At 36.7% G+C, this 24470-nt stretch overlaps 1 protein-coding gene across 5 annotated transcripts; it reads left to right on the forward strand.

Moving 5' to 3' along the window:
* The first annotated feature begins 18041 nt into the window (after positions 1–18041).
* Positions 18042–23365, forward strand: LOC109205255. 5 transcript variants are annotated; one of them, XM_019367940.1, is made up of 6 exons: positions 18042–18742; positions 19226–19378; positions 22012–22187; positions 22261–22857; positions 22942–23031; positions 23115–23365. In XM_019367940.1, the coding sequence occupies exons 4-6, from the start codon at positions 22627–22629 to the stop codon at positions 23295–23297; spliced, it is 504 nt and encodes a 167-aa protein (XP_019223485.1). In that variant the 5' UTR covers positions 18042–18742; positions 19226–19378; positions 22012–22187; positions 22261–22626; the 3' UTR covers positions 23298–23365. The 5 variants fall into 5 exon arrangements, with proteins under 5 accessions (XP_019223485.1, XP_019223486.1, XP_019223484.1 ...); XM_019367941.1 differs by having other exon boundaries at positions 19264–19378; positions 22009–22187; XM_019367939.1 differs by having other exon boundaries at positions 19264–19378.
* Positions 23366–24470: the final 1105 nt, after the last annotated feature.

Raw genomic sequence — 24470 nt, forward strand, 5'->3', positions numbered from 1 at the left:
TTTACATATATATATACGGCGGAACAGAGATACAGAGATAACCAATCAATGTGGGAGGGGGAGCATGTTGTGGGGAAAATAGCAACTATGGTTAAAAGTCATCAAGTAACAAAAGAAGCAATATAACTCAGACAGCAATAAAGAATCAGAAATCAATAAGTGCACGACATCACCCTTCGTGCTTTTACTCTCGTCCTCACCAAGCAATGATATAATCAAACGTGCACGACATCGCCCTTCGTGCTTTTACTCTCTTTCCTCACATATAATCAATAGAATCGGCACGGAATGGTACATCGTGCGGCACGGCATCACCCTTCGTGGTTTACACTCTTTCCTCACAATAAAAAAACAATGCACGACATCACCCTTCGTGTTTTACACTCTTTCCTCACAATAAACAAACAATGCACGGCATTAACCTTCGTGCTTATACTCTTCCTCACCCAAACAACAATCACAAACAAGGGGCAAGGGAATAAACAAAATAATAATAGAAATCCCGGCAAGGGAACACAATTAAACAATTAAATTCCGGCAAGGGTACAACATCAATAATCTCAACGTCCCGGCAAGGGAAAATAATCAATAAGCAAAAATATCCCGGCAAGGGAACAATTTAAATATTCTTTCTCTTCGCAACAATATCCCGGCAAGGGAACAATTTAAATATTCTTTCTCTTCCTTTCACTTTTATTTCATATCTCACTTTACCACCTGAGCCAATGCTCCAAAGGGTTCAACCATTTCACATACTTTCACAATTGTAATATAACTTGAGTCAATGCTCATCGATGTTCATAGGTCACAATTTCCTTTCACAAGCTTTTCACAACAAATAGGAAGCATCACCAAGGCAAGAGAAATACAACGAAATCAAGATATTCACACTTTAAAAACTCACGGTCATGCTAGACACCAACGTATAGATACTCGTCACCATGCCTATACGTCATACTCGACAATTATCACATAGCAAATAGGACTCAACTCCTAATCCCTTAAGCTAAGGTTAGACCAAACACTTACCTCGAACTTCCACGGCCAACTCAATCCTCAACAACCGCCTTTCCTTTCGAATTCGGCTCCCAATCAATTGTATCTATACAATAATGACTTCAATACATCAATAAATGCTAAACAATACGAACCCAATGCTTAATTATAGCTCTCCCATTATTTTTCCCAAAAACTCAAAAATCGACCCCGGGCCCGCTTGGTCAAAACCCGAGGTTCGGACCAAAATCAAATCACCCAATCTCCCACGAGCCCAAATATATAATTTGTTTTCAAATTCGACCCCAAAACGAGGTCTAAATCAAGAAAATCAAAAAGCCCTAATTCTACCCAAATCCCTAATTTTCTACCCTTAATCATGTGTTTTAGGCCTAGAAATTCATTAGATGTTGATGAAAATGGAAGAAAACGAGTTGGAGGTTACTTACCCAAGAAGTTATGGAGAGAAAATGCTTCACAAATCGCCCTAGAGCTTTGGAGAAGAAGGAACTTTGGAAATTTTGTAAAAATCCCGTAAGGGTTCTGTTTTGGGTTTTTAAAAATCACTGGCGATTTAACTCTACGCGTTCGCGATTTACCTCTCGCGTTCGCGATGGGTCAGGCTGTTTAAGCCTTCTCGTTCGCGTACTGGGGCTCGAGTTCGCGGAGAGTAATCTCCTGGAGCCTCGCGTTCGCGTGCATATGGACGCGTTCGCGAAGAACAATCTGATGACCCTTCCCCCTGTACCCTACGCGTTCGCGTTTTTCGGGTCGCGTTCGCGAAGGTTACCCCCCTTTAGCTTCGCGTTCGCGACTCCAACTCCGCGTTCACGAAGAAGAAACTTGGAACCTGGGAGATTTGCCTTATGCGTTCGCGAGAGTGCCCACGCGAACACGAAGAACAAAATCCCTGGGCACTGACTGCAGAAAATCTGCAACATTTCCTAAGTTCAAAACTTCCCGAAACACCTCCGAAAACACATCCGACCCCTCGGGGCTCCTAACCAAATACATATACTAGCTCAACAACATCATACGAACTTATCCGTGCGATCAAATCGCCTAAATAACCTCAAAAACAAGGAATCAAACCTCAAAATCATGAATTTTCCCAAAACTTCATCAAGTCTCAAATTTAGAACTTTAAGTCCGAATTACGTCAAACGACGTCCGATTTTAACCAAACTTTACAGGAAGGACTTAAAACATATATAAGACCTGTACCGGGCACCGGAACCAAAATACGGTCCCGATACCAACACGTTCTAATCAAATATCATTTCAATTTTCCTTTACAATTTCAGAAAAACAATTTCTTTTAAAAATTCATTTCTCGGGCTCGGGACCTCGAAATTTAATTCTGGGCATACGCCCGAGTCCCATATTTTTCTACGGACCCTCCGGGACCGTCAAATCATGGGTCCGGGTCCGTTTACCCAAAATATTGACCAAAGTCAAATTTATTCATTTTAACATCAAAACTTAGCATTTTTCACAGAATTTCATATTTAAGCTTTCCGACTACGCGCCCGGACTGCGCACGCAAATCGAGGCGACTTTAAATGAGGTTTTCAAGGCCTCGGAAGCACAGTATTAATTAAAAACAGGTGATGACCCTTTGGGTCGTCACATCTAAACAGCTAAAAATGAAACTTTAACACATTAAACTGTAAGCAAAATAAATGTGAGATAAACAAGTCAAATAGTCTTCAGCTATCTTCCACGAAAGGAAGAAATCTTTCAAGGTTCCGCTGTTTAAAGATAAGGGCGAGAATGATGATGTATGAACTTTGTGTGGCAGCGTCATTGAGTCTCGCTTTGAGACTCTTTGGCTCCATTGTACATGTTAAAAAAGAAGAAGAAAATGAATTGTAGAAGGAGAATATGATCCTTAACAGTACAAGAATGAAGTAGAAAACACAACCCATAAACTCAAGCATTTTATGTTGGCATTCATACAAACAAGGGAGCAAATCAAAACTAAAACCAATCTTCTATCGTTATATTGATTAAGGTATTAGACAGGACATATGCTTTCTTTCACATATAAACATGGTATCTAAAACGCAACAAAATAAATCAGCACTAATAGCACTAAATAAAAACAGACACCAAATCATGAATATGTTTCAAAGAATCGACATAATCGAAAAGAGGAAAACAAACACTGACCTTGTTGGGTGCAGTGAACTAGAGCTCTTGAATCTACACAAACCTCGTTCGGAATGCGTTCCAAAATCTCGGTCACGGCTAAAGTTCACCGAGACAGAAAAAAAAGTTTTGAAAGAAATTTTTAGAGTTTTTGATTGATGATATTAGCTCTGAGAGCAAAAAAAATAACAGTATTCAAGCGGGACACAGTTTGTGTGATGTAGGCCATTGAAAGGTAGACTTAAGCGGGATAGAGTCGGTGGAAAAACTCCCCCCAAATTGACACCGATAGAATGTATTTATAAGGATGATTTTAGGGCTATGGAACCATTAAGCGGGAATCGAACTAACCGTTTGAATTTCGAACAAAATTCATTTGAACGTTGGATTAAATCTTTGATGCGGAGACCAAATCTGCACTCTCTGAAAAGTAATCTTGCTTTTTGTTATGAGCCTCGTTTGACCACGCTTGGTGTCTGGAGATTCACTAAAATAGAGTGATATTTTTCTAGTCTAGGGATGAAGATGTTTGTAGTTTTATCAAAAATGGAAAAAAGAACAAAGTTTCTGCCATGAGAGAGGGACAAGAGAGGCGTGGGGGAACAAGACAAACTAAACCTAGTTGTTAATCAAACAGGCTATTTCGGGTTGGGCTTCGTTCATCTGGGCCGATTTGTGGTGAGCACGTTCTTTTGTGCTGAATTATGAAAGAGTTATTTTGGACTTTTTACCAAATTGGTCGAATAGGGATCAAATAAATGAGCTTAAAGTGCTGGACCCTTTTTCCTTTTTTCTTTGATCTTTTCTTTGGGCTTCTAGCTTGAATTAAGTTAAACTCTTTATTTTACTATAAGGAATTTTTACATTCCTATCCCACTTATGAAACCTTTTTACCCTACATGTTTAAGGTTTTACTTAATTACATTTAGCATACCAAATTACCATTTATATACCATATCTAATTAAGGTTATAATTAATGTGATATTTTATACTCCTTAATTTAAGCACTTCCGTTATTTGACAGTACTAAGTACTAATCCTCTCTTTCTCTCTCCAACCCTCCATCTCCCATACCCCCCCCCCCCCCACCGTTCCATTTGTACCCTCCCACGCTTATTCCTCCATTTTTCTTCTTCTGTAACCACTATCTTTACCTCTAAATTCAAACAAAATCCAGTAAACCCTACAAACAAATTCCTATCCTCATTTTTATTTACTTGAAGTTCATCAATGAAGATCAAGCAAGGTTCGAAAACGAGTCTGGCTGGAGAAAGGAGATTGAAACTCCTAATCGTGCTTTTATCATTTTGAAACTCCTGGAGAAAGGATTCGGAAAGCTAGAAACTTATCATTTTGCTTTTATTTCTGTAACCAAACGATAATTCCTAATCGTGCAGATAAGTCTGGATGGAGAAAGAAGATTGAAACTCCTTGAAGAAGAAGAAGAAGACATATTTCCAGAAATTGTAGATAAATTGTAGAATTGTAGATAAATTGTAGACTTTTTTTTGCAGAAGATTTTGTAGAAGCTTTAGTCGTTTTGGATTTGTGAAAACAGAAAACAATGCATCTACAATCAGAATACAAATAATCTACAATTTATCTACAAGATATCTACAAATTGGATACATTGAATTTTAATATCCCAATTCCCATTTCAATTGTAGCATAATTGGCATTTTCGACATAATTGTAGAAGATTTGTAGAAGTTTTAGTCTTCCCAATCTACAATTATCTACAATTCTACAATTTATCTACAATTTCTGGAAATATGTCTTCTTCTTCGAGTTTCAATCTGAAATTCAGTCAAAACCAAGTCTAATCTTCACCAAAACCCCTCAAAATTGAGATATAAACTCCAAATCATATTCCCGATTATTTTCAACAACACCCAATCCAAACAAATAATAATTTTTTAAAACCCAAATTTGAATTCAAAGTTTTCAAGCTTTTTAATGGCTATCAATGGTGGAAAATATATGGAAGAACAGACGAAGATGAAGTTGAAGAACAGAAATCTCCTTTCCGTTTCAAAATTACGCAGCTTCCAGATCTCCTTTACGTTTCAAATTTCGAATTTAATTTGGAATAAATCAATCCCAGATTTTGTGGCTGATTTTTCGCGCGCAATAAATGGCAGATTCTGCCTAATAAACGATTGGTATATAAATTGTAGTTAAAGTGTGGACTGGGCGGGTAATATACAAACTATGCACATTTTTGGTAATAAGGTTTCAAATATGGTATAGTTAGGAAAAAATCCCTTATTATAATAATAATAATAATAATAATAATAATAATAATAATAATAATAATAATAATAATAATAATAAATAACAACAATAGTAACGAAAAAAGTACTAAAAAATAAAGTATTTGATGAATTAATAATTTAGAAGCTCAAGAAAATTAATTGGAAGAAAGAAGGGACAAAATTTGATGTCAACAACACCATTCATGACTTCTCACATATATTGACATATGGGCATCGAGAGGTATTTTACACTTGCTATCTGGAGAGAAAATGAAACATCATATTTACTGTTGAAAGGATTTTTGGGAAGACTCACAACTTTCAAACTTACTTGTATTTTCGACGATTTCGGTAAAAAGTGTTGGGTTTTCACTGATATACTTGAAAAGCGAAACTATTTTTCGGAAAATTATGAAAAGGTTGAGCATTTTTATCTTTGAGTTACTCTTTATTTAATTGCTTTACGTTGTTATGAACTGTTGGGCTATTGGTGTTGGACCCGACCTATGTCCCAGCTCGTCACTACTTTCAACCTTAGGTTAGGTTTGTTACTTACCAGTATATGGGGTCGGTTGTACTGATACTACACTTCTGCACATTGCGTGCAGATGTTGGGTGCTGAGGTTGCTGTGTTCGATGAGAGCTGGATTTGAAGATGTACCCCCATCCCTGTTGTAGCTGCCTTTTTGTTCATGGTAACCTTAGATTATAAAACTCTGTTTATGTACTTTTCAAACAAAAGATGTATTTACTTCATATTAGCTTTATAAATTCTATTCTTAGAAGCTCATGATTTGTACTACCAGTCCTTGAGAAATGTATATGATTCAGATAATTTCTTCCATTTAACTTTCTTATTAATATTATTGAAATTGGATAGTTGTCAGTCTGCTTACCTAGCGGGTTGGATTAGGTGTCATCACGACTAGTGGATTTTGGATCGTGACATCATGGTACTAAGCGTGATTTCTACAACTCAACTAGGTGGGTCAGCCCGGGCTGTGCCCTGACCCAATCACGCTAACCAATTTCAGTTGTTGTAGAAACTACCTAAGACGATCTTCTAAATGTTTATACAATTTTCATAACAGTTATAGAAGAATACTGAACACAAAATAGGAAGGAACGTTTAGTTATAGTTAGAGTAAAATATATACTCCTATCACAGCAAAACCAAGATGTAGAAGAGTATTTAATCTTGTGGATATATATAGAATCCACAAGGTGTAGTTACGTTGAAGAAAATTTAAATACTAACATTTATATGTACGAAATCATGAAAATGACAAAGGTAATGCATAGACAAGCAAGTGTTCAACTCTATCTCTTAAGGTTGCCGCTGATAATGTTGAGTTGTCCCACATCGGTGGGAGTTGAGGTCCTTGGTCTCCTTATATGGCTTGGGCAATCCTTACCTCACAAGCTAGCTTTTGGGGTTGAGTTAGGCCCAATGTCCATTCTTATCAGATAATTTGTAGCGAGGATGAATGCTAGTGAGGAGAGGAAGACATACTCCATGTAAGGATGTTAGGAATGAAAATGTTCTGCCCAGCTATCTACAAACAAACACAAAATGTCAGAAACATGGAATGCAAGCTTTTCCTTTAAAACGACACGGGAACGTAACATCTTCCAACATCGAATATGAAAGACACAACAGATTACATCATATCCAAAGACGGGAAATTCGATTTCACTAGTTGCATTGCTCTGTCAAATCCCATAGCACCAAGGCCAATGGAACCGATTTTCTTCGAAATATCACATTGGAAGTAATTTGACTGGCCAGTTCCTTAACATTTGAATGGTAAGGCATAGAGGTTTGAACTACGCCTTCTATGCCTGTTTTTTAACTCACTTCATTTAATATTTTTGTGAGAACAAAAAAAAGGTCAACAACGAAAGAGAAAGAGCAGATACCTATTTTGTCAGTGTTAAATGTTGTATGAACAACGGCGAAAAAAGACAAATCACGAACAATAAACGAAAAGTAGCATGCATTCTATCGATCAAACTATTCCTAATAGGTGAATCTCTATGTAGAGTGATTGACACTATGACAAAGTGGGAAAGTATATACTATATAGACGCAAAGGAAAAGATTGCCCTTTGTAGGCGAGACCCTCTTTGCTTCCCTCGTGCTGAATGTAGAATATCTACGGATGGCATCACCATTGGCCATTGTGAAATGCACCTATGCCTCAACTTTTCCTACAAGAAAATGAGAAATACCTCCAATTTTCATGTAAACATAAAAGAAACAGTGCATCCATAAAGCAAACTCTATATTCATACTCTCTCCATCCCAATTTATATAATAGTATTTCCTTTTACTCTATGCCGAAAAGAATGACATTTTCCATATAAGATGATTCATAGCCACACAAATATCTATAGCTTGTAGTAGAACACAAAGTTTCAAAATTATTTCTTTTTTTCTTAAGTTCCGTGCTCAGTCAAACAACATCACATAAATTTAGACAGAAAGAGTAATAAGTAGCCAACTCGAAAAACTAATTCCGCTAATCAGTGGCGGAGGCAGAAGGGGGTTCAAAAAAAATTTTTGTAGCTAGTGGGAGTTGAACCTATGACCTTAGGAAGGTTATGAACCCCCTTAACCACTAAACTACACTTTTGAGTTGTGTCAAGGGGATTCAAAACTTAATATATAGAGGTAAAAAACAGATTTTGCCTTAGATATACAGTGTAATTTTTCGGCGAAGGGGGTTCGGATCCTTCCGCCCCCTAAATCCTCCCCTGCCGCTAATAATAGAATTCCAAAAGTGAGATTAACGGAGAAGATATACTCTTTTTTTTCTAGTTGGTCCTTCGAATTTGATACTACATAGATTCCTTTCACAATTTCACAGGTAATAGTCTCCATTTGCTTACAGAAGCATGACATTGGATACAATATACGCACAAGCACCAAGTACAGACCTGCAAACAGCGACAACACATTCGAATATTTCTTTTACTTCTTATTTCAAAGAATATAACAATATGAAGTAACTATTAGAATTTTTCACAAATGAAATTTAAAAAAAAAAAAAGGAGTACTTTTAGGGAGCTTAGAACATCCAGAGAAAACAGTGGCGAGGAAGGAACTTTCCATAATTGAAAGAGACTTGAAGTTCCACTTATTTCTCTTTCTCTAGAGTTCTCTCTTCTAAAGAGGTTTAAGTGCTGAGATTTTCTGAGCTATGAATATCCATAAGGAAAATGGAAGAAACAGGTCTTCTACTGTAGTGATGATTTAATATTTTTTCAAATAACAAAATAGGAAACATGTACATAGCAATATTGAAGCACAAATTTTTAATGAAACAATAGTAATTATATGGAACAACAAAAGTATAACCATCTCGATAGGCAGAGGAAGAGAGGAACACATGGCTAGCAGAAACTATCAAAATGCTGTAGTATTTATATGATATAAATTTCATGTTCAATCAACAGAAAGAGCACTGCATAAAGAACAATACAACAATACTACAAGACGTTTGCTATACTCCGTATTTATATCAATCATCCGATAGTCAGAGCAAAGAAGAAGACACTATCTATTCCAAATTGAAGAATAAAAGAAGATTGTTTTGTACTTTCTCTAGTACATAATATTTTTAAAGAGACATTCCTGATTAAGCATCCTTCACCCACCTTGTTTATCCGAACAAACAAATTTGATCAAAGAGAAAGAAGAAAAAGCACTGGTTTCAAAATTTCAAAGCGAGTATGATAGAATAAAGACATTTGAGTAGTAATCTATTAACATGTGAATAGTTGTTGGGTTTGTTATTTAATAAATAATAACAAAAGAGGTGTGAATGGAAAATGGTGGGAAAAGAAATGGAGGGATGACCCGCGACCCGGTCCGGTCTAGCCCATTTTTCTTTTCCGGATTAATTTAAATTCGTTTTAAATTTCCCGCAAAAATTTCCAACAACCATGGCTGTTATGAAACAGTGTCACACCTGTTCCAACAGCCATGACTATTCTGAAAGGTTGCAAACCTCTTCAGAGGGTCACACCTGTTCCAACAGCCATGACTATTCTGAAAGGTTGCAAACCTCTTCAGAGGGTCACACCTGTTCCAACAGTCATGACTATTCTGAAAGGTTGCAAACCTCTTCAGAAACATCACCTAGTTGGCTATAAATAGACCTTCAAATTCTAGAATATTTACTTACGAAATTTTCTGATTATCTTCTTCTTCTTCTGCACTAAAATTCCAGTGTGTTTTGCTGCCATCGAGTGGTTCGCTGATCATCGGCGTTTTTGGTACCAACACTCCGGTGAGTTAAATCGTTTTATCCTGGGAGGATATATTCCATAACCTCGGGTACTTGAGGGGAATAATTTCCTTAAGGACACACTGTGTATTCAGTGGGCTCGATTTGTTCCTTCAACGTTTTAAAAATTATTTTGAAGTTCGAATATTATTTTTCAGAATTGTTTCTACTAACTTTCTGTTTTATTTTTCAGAAAGATTACTGTTTTATTTGCTTACAGCAATACAGATAAATAACAATCTTAAGAAAATTATATTTATTATATTCTGTATTCTGTCTGAATTTTACTATTCTGATTTGAAGATATAAAAACTTCATCAGGGTATTGAAATTCAGAAACTATTTGAAAAAACATAAAAACTTCATCGTGTTTCTGTAAAACAGTATATAAAAACCTTAGTTATTTTTATTACGTATTGTTTATTGATTACAGTATTATTTACTGTTTTGGTTTTGCCATTAATTGATTTCTTCTGTTGTTGACAGTAAGAAATGGCAAATGAAAATGGAAATCCTTCTGCGACTGTTGGTGCAACGACGATAGCCTCGTCAAGCCGCACTGTTGTTCTTCCGGCTGAGAAACCGGGGAAATTTTCTGGTACCAACTTCAAAGGATGGCAGCGAAGGGTGTTCTTCTGGCTTACCACACTTGGTATGCAGAAATTCACTAGTGAAGAGCCTCCAGTGCCTGCCGCAGACATGCCGGATAATGAAAAGTTCATGGTTGTTGAGGCATGGAAGCAGGCAGATTTTCTTTGCAAAGGTTATATCTTAAGTGCTTTAGAAGATGACTTGTACAATGTGTACATTGCAATGAATACTTCGAAAGAATTATGGGACGGACTTGAGAAGAAGTACAAGACAGAAGATGCATGCTTGAAGAAGTTCGTGGTTGCCAAGTTTCTAGACTATAAAATGATAGACAGCAAAACTGTGGGAACCCAAGTTCAGGAGCTTCAACTTATTTTTCACGACCTTATAGCTGAAGGTATGGTCGTGAATGAAGCATTTCAAGTAGATGCTATGATTGAAAAATTGCCTCCTTCGTGGAGAGATTTCAAGAACTATCTGAAGCACAAACGCAAAGAAATAAAGTTGGAAGATCTTGTGATACGTCTAAAGATCGAGGAAGACAACAAAACAGCCGAGAAGAAGTCTCGTGGAAATTCAACGATCATGGGAGCTAATATTGTTGAAGAGACTGCTCCAAAAAGTAAGAAGAGGAAGAGGTCTTCTGGACAAACTAAGGAGCAGAACAAAAAGAAATTCAAGGGCAGCTGCTACAATTGTGGAAAAGTCGGTCACAAAAGCCCAGATTGTCGTCTCCCGAAAAAGGATAAGAAGAAGGGACAAGCCAACATAGTGGAGAAGAATAATGAGATTGATGATCTTTGCGCAATGCTTTCGGAATGCAATTTAGTTGGAAATCCGAAGGAGTGGTGGATTGACTCTGGAGCCACTCGACATGTTTGTCATGTCAAAGAAGCATTTGCGACTTACTCTACTGCTGGTCCGAAAGAAGAAATTTCCATGGGAAACAATGCAACAACCAAGATTGAAGGTTATGGGAAGATATTCCTGAAGATGACTTCCGGCAAGGTGTTAACGCTCAACAACGTTCTTCATGTTCCTACTATTAGGAAGAATTTAGTTTCTACTTCTTTACTTGTAAAGAATGGATTCAAATGTGTATTTGTTTCTGATAAAGTTGTTGTAAGCAAGAACGAAATGTATGTTGGAAAAGGCTACCTCACGGAGGGCCTTTTCAAACTCAATGTAATGATTGTTGACAGTATGAATAAAATTTCAGCTTCTTCTTATTTATTGGAGTCAAATGATTTATGGCATATTCGTTTAGGACATGTCAATTATAAAACCTTGTGGAAATTAATTAATTTAGAAGTATTGCCTAAATTTGAGTGTAATAAATCGAAATGTCAAATATGTGTTGAATCTAAGTTTATAAAACATCCTTATAAGTCTGTTGAAAGGAATTCAAATCCTTTAGACTTAATTCATACTGACATTTGCGATATGAAGTCGACACCATCTCGAGGTGGGAAAAAGTATTTTGATACTTTTATTGACGATTGCACTAGATATTGTTATGTTTATTTGCTTAATAGTAAGGATGAAGCAATTGAAGCATTTAAGCAATACAAGAATGAAGTAGAAAATCAATTGAATAAAAAGATCAAAATGATTAGAAGTGATCGAGGTGGAGAATATGAATCTCCGTTTGCAGAAATATGTTCGGAATATGGAATTATCCATCAAACTACTGCACCTTACACACCTCAATCCAACGGAATTGCGGAAAGGAAAAATCGGACATTAAAAGAAATGATGAATTCTTTATTAATAAGTTCCGGATTACCGCAGAGTTTGTGGGGGGAAGCTATCCTTACAGCTAACCGAATACTCAACAGAGTACCCCACAGCAAAACGCAATCTATTCCATATGAAAAATGGAAAGGAAGAAAACCCAACTTGAAATATTTCAAAGTGTGGGGGTGTCTAGCAAAGGTACAGGTTCCTTTACCTAAAAGGGTTAAAATTGGACCAAAAACAGTAGATTGCGTTTTCATTGGATATGCTACAAATAGTAAAGCATGTCGATTTTTGGTTCATAAATCTGATAATCCCGAGATTCATGTTAATACGGTAATGGAATCAGATAATGCTGAATTCTTTGAAAGCATCTATCCGTATAAAACTAAAAGCGAGTCATTAAGTGAAAAACCTAAACGACCTCGGGAAGAACCAAAGGAAAATACTCCAAGTGTAGAAGATCCAAGGCGTAGCAAACGTCAAAGAACATCTACGTCCTTTGGACCAGATTTTGTGACATTCTTGCTTGAAAATGAGCCTCAACTTTTAAAGCAGCTATGTCGTCTTCTGATTCAGCATTTTGGAAAGAGGCAGTCAATAGTGAGATTCAATCAATTTTGGATAATCATACATGGGAATTGGTTGATCTTCCTCCAGGAAATAAGCCTTTAGGTTCGAAATGGATCTTTAAACGGAAAATTAAAGCTGATGGCACTATTGACAAATATAAGGCAAGACTTGTTGTCAAAGGTTATAGACAAAAGGAAGGCCTTGATTACTTTGACACTTACTCGCCAGTAACAAGGATAACAACTATTAGGGTGTTAGTGGCACTAGCGGCCGTGTATGGTCTTGAAATCCATCAAATGGATGTTAAAACAGCTTTCCTAAATGGAGAATTGGAGGAAGAAATTTACATGGAACAACCTGAGGGTTTTGTGGTTCCTGGTAAAGAAAAGAAAGTGTGCAAACTTGTTAAGTCGCTTTATGGACTTAAACAAGCACCCAAACAATGGCATGCAAAATTTGACCAAACAATGTTGGCAAATGGATTTAAAATCAACGAGTGTGATAAATGTGTTTACATTAAAAATACTCCAGGTCATGAAGTCATTGTTTGTTTATATGTTGATGACATGTTGATAATAAGCAAAAGTATGGCAGATATAAATGCTACAAAGTGCATGTTGGCTAGCAAATTCGACATGAAAGACTTAGGAGTTGCTGATGTGATCTTAGGAATCAGAATTCGCAAGACTCCACAAGGTCTAGCATTATCACAGTCTCACTACATTGAAAAGGTACTTGACAAGTTCAAGTATTTGGATTTCAAAATTGCCAAGACTCCAATTGACGTGAGTTATGCACTTCAAAAGAATGAAGGTGAAAGTGACTCACAACATGGAGTATTGGGAAGTTTGATGTATATCATGAATTGTACGCGACCAGATATAGCATGTGCTATTAGCAAACTGAGTCGGTTTACAAGTAATCCCAATCAAATACATTGGATGGCAATGAAACGAGTTTTGGGATATCTGAAACATACCCAAAATTATGCTTTGCATTATAACAAATATCCTTCCGTGATCGAGGGATATAGTGATGCAAATTGGATCACCGGATCATCTGAAGTTAAATCCACGAGTGGATATGTTTTCACAATTGGGGGTGAAGCAGTGTCTTGGAAATCATCCAAACAAACGTGCATCGCCCGTTCTACAATGAAATCTGAATTCATAGCTTTAGATGAGGCCGGTGAGGAAGCTGAATGGCTCCGGAATTTCTTGGAAGATATTCCATTTTGGCCCAAACCTTTGGCACCTATATGTATACATTGTGATAGTCAAGCGGCAATGGGTAGGGCAGGGAGCGTTATGTATAACGGAAAATCTCGTCATATCCGACGGAGACACAACGTTAGACAACTACTCTCTAGTGGTGTTATCACAATTGACTACGTAAAGTCAAGAGATAACGTGTCGGATCCACTTACAAAAGGCCTATCTAGAGAGGCGGTTGAAAGATCATCAAAGGAAATGGGGTTAAAGGCCTAGGACAAGTTATCATGGCGGTAACTCTACCTAGCAGACTGGAGATCCCAAGAGCTAGGTTCAAAGAGATCAAACAAAGTTATGAATGATGGTTCAACATTGTCAACTAACTCAACCCATTCTCGTGATGAAGACAATGTTCAAAAACGAGGTAAAGCATTAAGGCTTTTTTGATGAGTCAATAAAGCTTAAAGCTTTTTAATGATTTGCTAAGTCTGGCAGGATATGACCAGATAGTGTGTCTTTAGGATTACACGTTTAGGAATCACCTATGTGAGTGTGAAGTGTAAGCCGCTTCAAGGAGAATGAAAGTAAAAGCCCATTCTCTAAGCACTCATGAAACCAGGCGGTGTTCATGGCTGAAACGAATACAACCGTGAGAACCATAGATGGTTAAGGATTGATTGTGTGACTTATGTTGTCTAGGTATACAACAAAGCTCGACGGTTCAAAGATATCAAATCTACCGATTGACCGAGTATATCCGATATAAGTTCACTGCGAAAAGTTCAAAGGGAAACCTACTTATCCAGATGCAATCAATTTTTGTTTGTAAAACACACACACGTCCATGCATTCCTTTAAGTTTATAGCCATTTCCCATTCATGTGGGGGATTGTTGGGTTTGTTATTTAATAAATAATAACAAAAGAGGTGTGAATGGAAAATGGTGGGAAAAGAAATGGAGGGATGACCCGTGACCCGGTCCGGTCTAGCCCGTTTTTCTTTCCCGGATTAATTTAAATTCGTTATAAATTTCCCGCAAAAATTTCCAACAACCATGGCTGTTCTGAAACAGTGTCACACCTGTTCCAACAGCCATGACTATTCTGAAAGGTTGCAAACCTCTTCAGAGGGTCACACCTGTTCCAACAGCCATGACTATTCTGAAAGGTTGCAAACCTCTTCAGAGGGTCACACCTGTTCCAACAGCCATGACTATTCTGAAAGGTTGCAAACCTCTTCAGAAACATCACCTAGTTGGCTATAAATAGACCTTCAAATCCCAGAATATTTACTTACGAATTTTTCTGATTATCTTCTTCTTCTTCTGCACTAAAATTCCAGTGTGTTTTGCTGCCATCGAATGGTTCGCTGATCATCGGCGTTTTTGGTACCAACACTCCGGTGAGTTAAATCGTTTTATCCTGGGAGGATATATTCCATGACCTCGGGTACTTGAGGGGAATAATTTCCTTAAGGACACACTGTGTATTCAGTGGGCTCGATTTGTTCCTTCAACGTTTCAAAAATTATTTTGAAGTTCGAATATTATTTTTCAGAATTGTTTCTACTAACTTTCTGTTTTATTTTTCAGAAAGATTACTGTTTTATTTACTTACAGCAATACAGATAAATAACAATAGGGGTGTTCATGGTTCGGTTTGGATCGGTTTTTTCCTAAAAAGAAACCAAACCAAGTAAGTCGGTTTTTCAAATATTAGAACCAAATCAAACCAATTAAGTCGGTTTTTTCTCGATTCGATTTATGTCGGGTTTTGTCGGTTTTTTGATTTTTCGGTTATTTGTCAGTTTTTTCTTAAATATAAGACATACACTGCCAAACACATATTTCGGCAACCACATTTTCAACGTAACACTGTCAAATCAATTGCCCTTTGACAAAATCTATTATTTACTAAAATATATTGATGTTAATTGAATCAAATAGTGATGAATAATTTAAGGACTCAATTAAAAATATATTTTTTTTAACATGAAATGGAATCTTACACTTAAGAAAAGAAAACTACCAATCAAACTAGAATATAAAGGTAAAGAACTGTACTAAAAGTGCAAACGATTAACATTCACCATAAAATTTTTGAAACTTTGTATAAAAATATACGTATATATAGGTGTAATAATAAATTTGAAATAGCTACTCCTATAGTCGGTTTGATTCCGTTTTTTCCAGTTATTTTTTGATCAAAACCAAAACCAAACCAAATTTGATCGGTTTTTAAAATTCAAAACCAAAACCAAACCAAACCAAAATGTATCGGGTTTTTTGGTGGGTTTAGTTTGGTTTTCAGTTTGGTTCGGATTTTCGAGTTTTTATGAACACCCCTACATGTGAAGCTTGTTTAGCAAAAATAAAGTAAACAAAAATTATAAAATTATTTGGTAGTAACATAAATTCACGGTCTTTACTTCTGTTTAGAAATTAGAGGGAAGAAGAAGGGAAAGTATAAATTTTTTCGATTTAGGGAAAGTGACAAGAAAGATGTGGTTTGACGAATCTGCAGAAGGTTTCAACAGTTTATTTTTGCAGCCTAACAACAAATATCAATCTGTTCTCCAAATTCTTTTGTTTGATCTAGGAATGTAATTGAAGGCAAATTGGAGTACAAATTAAGACCTTTATCTAGAATTAGTAAGTGTAGACTGACCATCCATGGGTGCAACAGCGAAGAACCCAACCCAAAACAATTTCAACTTGGCTTCAACAAAGATTAAACGGGAAAACAAAGCTTTTAAAATAAGAACAAAGGATTGAAATTTTACTGAGTTGCGGACGCTGGAATTTTACTGAGTTGCAATAAATATCTTTTTAGATTTTTGGTTTTTCATGGGGCATTTGCATCTATACCCGCTTTTTTGGTCACCTTTTAACTTATGCACGCTTTACAAAAAAATTACAAGCGTACCACTTTTTGCGTAACTTCAGACATACGGCCTGAAGTAGCAAATATTTATGTCTGAAGTTTGAACTTCAGAATATTTTGCCTGAAGTGTAGCAAAACTTCAGATGTTTTTGCATGAAGTTTGGCCTCACTTGCAAAGGCAATCACGCAAACTTCAGTTCATAAGCAAGGTCAAACTTCAGTTCAATAGTGTATGTCTGAAGTTTGAACTTCAGAATTTTTTGCCTGAAGTGTAGCCTTATCAAAGCAAAACTTCATATATTTTGGCCTGAAGTTTGGCCAGACTTGCAAAGGCAATAACGCAAACTTTAGTTCATAAGCAAGGGCAAACTTCTCTATGAACTTCAGTCATTTTGATATAAACTTCAGATATTTTGATATACACTTCACACATTCGGTTATGAACTTCTGATATTTGGCTAAAATTATCAAACATATGGGGTATATACTTCAGATACTAAAGTATAAGCTTCAAACATTTGAGTCTGAAGTTAGGTACTGTTATTGGCGAACGAATAGGTCAGGAGGAAGAAGAGGAGGCGTCTGAAGTTGTTAAAATTAGGGTATAGATTAAATAATTTTAAAAATGTGGATATAGGTTAAATGGGAGCGACCAAATAGGGCGCCCCGTATAATTTTTACGTTTTTCATGGCCTGTGGCCTGTGGTGAAAGGCCAAAGAAGCATTTGGGCCAAACAGACATGTTGATGACACATACAACTTAAGAACCCAACTGCTGCTTCTAATATAAGAGAAAATTTCAGCTAAAAGTATTCCTTCATCCACGTCGCCCAAAAGTCAAAATGCTTATATTACTTACTACTACTATCAGAGCATGTTTGGACGTAAGAAATTTTTTTATTTTTTCAATTTTTTTTAAATCAGCGTTTGTTCATAAAATTTTCGATTTTCACTTGAAGATGCATTTTGGAATTTTTCAAAATTTTAAAAAACTCCAAAAAGCTGTTTTTCAAAATTTTCACTCAGATTACTCACAAAATTTCAAAAACAACCAAAAATTATTTTCATATCCAAACACAACTCTGATTTTTCAAATACCATTTCCACTTGAAATTATTTTTACTTTTTTTTGGAATTTTACAATTCTTATGTCCAAACGCCCACTTAATAAGAGAGAATCGGGAGGAGCTTCCGATTCAAGTGAATTTACGAAAAAATCCATAAAATTTTACTTTATTGCATATTGACGAAAAAATCCATAAAATTTTACTTTATTGCATATTGGCCCATACTGCAATGACACGCTGTACAAAGAGCACTGTACATTATACTTTACTATCCGGTGGACTTTCTACATAGACACGCAACCCGGCCTCTAACCCCAGCCAATCAACACACTACTGTTCTGACAGGGTTTCAAAGAGAGAGAACTCTGGGTGGAACTTATCGGAAATCTTCACCAAAAATCTTCACCGAAAATCTTCACTCATCGACATGGAAAGTTTTGGCCTTATTCGTGTTCAAAATTTCAAGTTATAGAGGAACTTTTTTTCTCTTTGTCACTCATCTTCTATATTTTCTTTTACTTGCTCCAGCTACGTCTAGCCTTTGCTATTGCATTTGTTTCAAAATTTCTCCAATTTCCCATTTGTATGTGGATTTTGAGTTTTGTGTAGTACTTCTCTGCTCTTTGGAAATTTTTATCTAGGACAATAATAGTGGAAAAGAGGGAAGAACTTCGATGCCACCCATATATTTGACGAAATTCCTCAGCGAAAGATCTCATAGTCAGCGAGTTTGGATAATCTCCGTAATGATAATTTTGATATAAGCTGTTCACGAAAGTTGCAGTTTATGACATAACGATTTCTTCCTTCCAAAGTTTCTGCTCTTGCATGGATGAGATTTCCTCTCTAAAGTGGTGAATTTTAAAAAGTTTGAAGTTTACTGACCGGTGCAAGAAGGTTTCACATTTTTGGAACTGAACTGAATTGTTTGCTGTTAATTGCTATGCTCTTCGCCAATTGCTGAAGGTTACTGAGGAATTAACTAGGTAATTATAGTCTATGTTCAGTTATTCTATATTTTGCTCTTGAAATTGATTGACAAATTCCAATTTTCTAACTTTATATTTGATAGTTTGCACTTCAACTGTGTTATTTCAGTTTGTACTTATTCATTCACCTTTGTTCCATGCCTCTACCTCTACTTCTTTTGGTGTCTTGCTTCTTCTCTATTAAGTCTATGGCGATTTGCCCTCTCGATAGAGGTTGTGATTAAACTATCAGAATCGAATGCGTTGAAGGGTCCTTTTCTTCTTCTAACCGTAGGTGATCCATTGAAAGCTAACTCAAACTCTTTGAGGTCATTTATTTGCTGCAAATATTTTTTTTGCAGTAAGAAAATTATAATGGTTAGTTTTTTCAACTACTACTTGCTATTAATTTCTTAAAAAAGTTAAGATGAAATTTGATTACATCCTAAAGCTATTGTGAAGTTTCTAATTGCTTTTGTTGTTTTATTAATGCTCATACAGCTCTGCAACCATGTTATTTCCATATTTTCTTGCTGTAGATAAACAATGTCCAGATAAACATCAACTCGCTCCTCTCCTTGAATTGTTGTCTTCTATCTATTGCTGGTCCGGTCCACGGGTCGCCAGCTGGTTCTATTTATACAGCAAAGAAAGGTGCAGTTCTCATTCCAATTCACTCTTATATTATATATATATATATATATATATATAGCACCTCTCATGTTATATATTTAACAAAGTAAATCTAGATTTACGCTTCATTCTGCTTTGGAGTTTGAATTAGAATTTGTTTCAGAACTCAAAGCGTTAAGATTTTTTTGTTCCTTTGCAATATTTAATGGAAGCAGAGAGACTAATGTGTTTTGATTATGATCCAATGATAATCAAAACATAGGTTTTGTGGAAATTGTTGTTTTTTGCCTTTTATGATAGTACATCTTCTTCTCTGTTTTCCTTTTATATGATTTACTGTGTGTCATTATTGGTTACTGAATTCGTGTGTTTTATTTGACGTGGTGTTGTGATTAATCTGCCACAAGGTTTTATCATATTTGAGTGATATGTCGTGTTAGAGCTTGCAAATTAGTGAGAAATGGAGATTACTAATGGATTATACTGACAGTAAGCAATGGATTAGTTGCCAATTAGCAACAACTAGAGGAAAAGTTGAATTGCTTGGTAATCCCCCCTTGGTATTTGGAAAATTTTATACCAGATTTTGGATGATGATAGGCATCATACTGTGGCCTTGATTAAATCACACGTTTAACATGGTTTTATAGGGAAAAGATAGTATATATTTTTTTACTTTGGATTCAAATTTATGATTGGGTACTCCAACAGAGATATCTTTGCAAAACCGAAAGTATTCAAGTAGAAACGCGTATTATACAACATGAAACATCCCTAGCTCTCCTTCAATAAATTTGCACTTTGTGGTGTATTTCAAGGTTTTGACTGGAAATGTGATGGTCAAAGTTGGGATTTCATCCCTATGCGAACATTCAGTCTCGAGTCAAAGCTCTTGTTAGGAAGGGTGATCAGTTGATTTGATTCGAAGAACTTTTCTGCAGTGAGATTGTTAGTGTTTTCTGTTGAAGCAGGAAAACATATTTCTTTCAAGAGTGTTTGGACTTTGATTAGTTGATTATAACTGTGGGGATGAGATGATTTTTCCATTGAAGGTGATGAGGGGAGAAAGTATCAGAGTGACTCTTTGCTTACTTTTCAGACTCTTCCATATGGACTATCTCTTGCTCCTTTCTAGCTCAAGTGATTTACATGAGGAAAGGAAAAAACTCTTCTTGACAAGTGCAACTTGTTATGGCGATAGGACTTTAGGTTTGGAGAACATTATAATGAGATTATAGATTTCATATATTACTAATTAAAAATGATGAGATTTTATTTTGCTGTGAAAAGAATACTCCCTCCGTTTCAATTTATGGGAACCTATTTCCTTTTTAGTCCGTGCCAAAAAGAATGACCTCTTTCCCTATTTGGAAACAATTTACCTTTATGCAATGATTTATAGCCACACAAAATATATGTGCTTCATTTTACACCACAAGTTCAAAAGTCTTCTCTCTATTCTTAAACTCCGTGCCCAGTCAAATGAGTTCACATAAATTGAAACGGAGGGAGTACTTGTTTTCAAGTGGAAAGGGCAAGTAGAAACAGATGGTTGTTCACACGCTTTAAGCTAAACTTTTTGGCCTTTTAGTTTCACATTCATTGCTTGATGTCCGGAAGAGAAGTGTGAACTTGACTCTATATGGAGGCTAACCAAACAAATATTAGAGCGGAGATGATACATATAGTACAAGGATAAATATTGAAATGGTGGCTGGAATATGACAAAGATATAGATGTCTTATCAAGTGAAAAATGTGTGAAAAGCTATTTGGTTTTTGTGATATGGCAAGATACTATAAGTTAGATATTGCTTCATAATGTTGCATGCACAATTTTTTCCTAGAGGCAATAGTTTATGCTTGGCCAAGATTAATTTATTTGTGAAAGGAGAGAAACAGAAGATGTTTTGAAGGTAGCAGACAGCAGTTCACAGTCTGAAATATCTTTCCTCTAATTTTGTTGAACTTTTGGTGCAAATCTTGCAATTTAAACAGAATAGGTCAACTACTAGATTTTATTACTTCTCCCAGTAGCTAAAAGCAAGTATGATTTTACACTTTTGCACCATGGTGAACAATTTAGTCGCAAATTATTATTGAATTGATCTGGTCTATGTATAATTTGCATGTTAGAAATGGGATTGATTGCTTAGGTCAAGAAAATTCTCAACTTTTTATGTGTAATTAATTTGTTTGAAGTTGGAATAATACGAGGTTATCTTTTGAACAATTAAAAAAAAGGAGGTTGTCTTTTGTAGATGGGAAGTATGCAGTGATTGGAAACTTGAATTTTCAAAGATTTAGTTGTTGAGTTATAGCGTTGGCATTATAATTTAATTTCTGTTGGATTAATTGTTGGCTCAACTAAGAGAGAATGTAATTAGAGCCTTTTCTGCTTGTGTAATATCTACCCATGATGCAATTTTCTGTTTGTTAATTTAAAATCTGCAAATATAAAACTCTATTGTCTGAACTTTCTACAACAACTTTGCTTTACGCAAAATGCCTTCTTTGCAAGTTGGGGTCGAAATATTTGCTTTAATTTCTTAATTTTATGTTTCTATCGGTGAACAGTGCTTGCTTTCCGTCTTTTCCTTGTTTAGCCATCTGATATTTACAGAAGCAGTAACAAATATTATGATGGTCCAGCAGGCTTTGTTTGGGACCAGCGGCGTGACATGATTCCGCCACCCCCTCCACCCGAGCGTATGGATGGTGAGCATGAGTATATCGACTGGTACCGCAGCATTACTTGACTTATCGTTGGGAATCCCGTTCATCGCGCTGGCGGTCGGTTCGTTCCATACTTCGAGAGGCATGAGGTGCTGGTATGTTATTTGGTATACTTAGTTATAACGTTAACCTTACTGTTCCGTAATTAATATTTTACATGTTGTGCAGGCTATTTGCCTACATCTAGTCCACCGGTTGGGACTGCAGATGCAGCATCATACCGGTGGGGGAGCGGCCGCTTTGCACGAGTATGGCCGGCAGGTTACAGATTTGGCTGCCCGGACATTGCAGCTAGCCCAACGCTTAGGACACGAGGCTGATTATATGGCGCCAGAGCAGTACCATCGTGGGCCAGCAGTGCAGCCTGAACGTGGTCGACGTGGCAGGCGTACCTAGAGAGGTAGGGGTGTCCCACAAGGTCGTGGGGGTCGGCGAGGAGGTGGTCCCCAACAAGGGGGCATTGAGGCACCTGTTGAGGATGTTGGAGTTGATCAGCCGGGTGACCACCCCGAGGCACACTATGCTCCTAGTGATATGCCGTCATTTAGCTTGGGGCTTACTCCAGGGACTTCGCAGGTGATCTCATCAGCTCCATTGTTGATCGCGGGAACTGTCATTACCTCACATGATTGGGATGCATATTTTCCTGACCCTCTAGAGGCATCAACAGTTGCTGATGATCGTTCGGTACGGGATGTGGATATTGGGCGTCGACTGAGTAATGGATCATCACCGAGGGATGCTGAGGATCTTTCACAGGATTTGGTTAGTTTGTATTACTATTATTTATATTTGTATTTATCTTATTGATTAGTCATAAAATATCTAAAGCCTAATTTTTTTTTGAAGCCATCATCCTCGCCCGTCACGGCGGCCACTTTGTGCGACAGTGACATGCCTGAGACGGATGATTATATTCAGGAGCCCGCTGAGACCATGGTAAGAAATTTTAATTTTTTTGTAGCTACCACGTACATTATTAATATATATTTCATATACTAAAATATCTTATTATTCTGTAGGTTATTGCTCGACCGACGGCCCTATCTACCGAGCCTGCCAGTCTTACTGACGATCATGCTGTACCGCATCTTCCGATAAAGAGACGACGTGATGAGAATGATCCTGATAGTGTAGCCGGGCGGGATGGGATGCGCCTGAGGTCAGCGGTTGCTTTAAAGCATAAAGGTTGTGCGACACATTGATTTTTATTCTATTTTATGTACATATGACAATTAGTAAATAATAGCAACTTTATTTATGGTTTACATTATATGCGCATTATGTTTTTATTTCTTGGTTTCTTTGTTATTTTAATACTACAATTGGGCAAAACAAACATAGCAACTTAACATAATTTAAACTCGGTACGACTAATCAAAATACATGACACGAAAAACATAAAGATAAAATACTAACTTAACACATACATGTGTTTGGTTAGTCACTATCGTCTATTATTCTTTGCTCCAACCACTTAAATTTCTCTTCCATTTTATTTTTTTCTTCTTCCGCCTCTTTTAGTTTCTCCTGCACTGTCGTAATTTTCCGTTGCATTTCAGAGATCATACCAATACTCAAACATACAGTGATTTCTGTCATTACGTTCAAACAATTGTTGACACATCCAGTATCTGCGCCTAACATTACCATCAAACCAACATGCCTTCAAAATTACACGTTCGCCACAATAGCACTTTGGTTGGTCATTACGTCCAGACATTTGTTAATGCAAGAAAAATAAAAAATTTATGGAAAGTTTTGCTATTTATTTTGGTTAAGCGCAAATAATAACTAAAATGCGCTAGTTATTTATAGGCAAGAAAAAAATACATAACGTGGTATTTAACCAAAGGATGATCGCCTACATAAGGATGATCGCCCAAAAACAACAGGCAGAACCTATTATAACAAAAAGGCCAAGATCAGACCACTCAAAGTCGGGAACTACGTGCTCAAAGCCAAAACACAAGCAAGCAAAGACCCGCGGGAAGGCAAACTAGGAACAAATTGGGACGGCCCATACAAAATCACGGCAACAACAAACAAAGGTCATTCCAACTAGAAACAATGGAAGGAAAACTGCTACCAAACAACTGGAACGGAACATCGCCCACCTCAAGTACTTCAACTTTTAAGAAAGAGTGTTCTCCAAGTCGTACTCTTTTTCCCCTCACTTGAGTTTTGTCCCAATTGGGTTTTCTCGGGGAGGTTTTTAATGAGGTGACAAGGGGAACACTTCAAGTTGAAGTGTGAATGGACAGAGGCACGGGACGGTTAGTTTATTGCCCAACCTCTCAATACTTCTCCAGATCGACCAATGAAGGGACTATATAGTCTGGGACTGGGATGCCAACCGACACTAAACAGACTGGGAC

The sequence above is a fragment of the Nicotiana attenuata genome, unplaced genomic scaffold, assembly GCF_001879085.1.
Source record: "Nicotiana attenuata strain UT unplaced genomic scaffold, NIATTr2, whole genome shotgun sequence".
Classification (NCBI taxonomy): Eukaryota; Viridiplantae; Streptophyta; class Magnoliopsida; order Solanales; family Solanaceae; genus Nicotiana; species Nicotiana attenuata.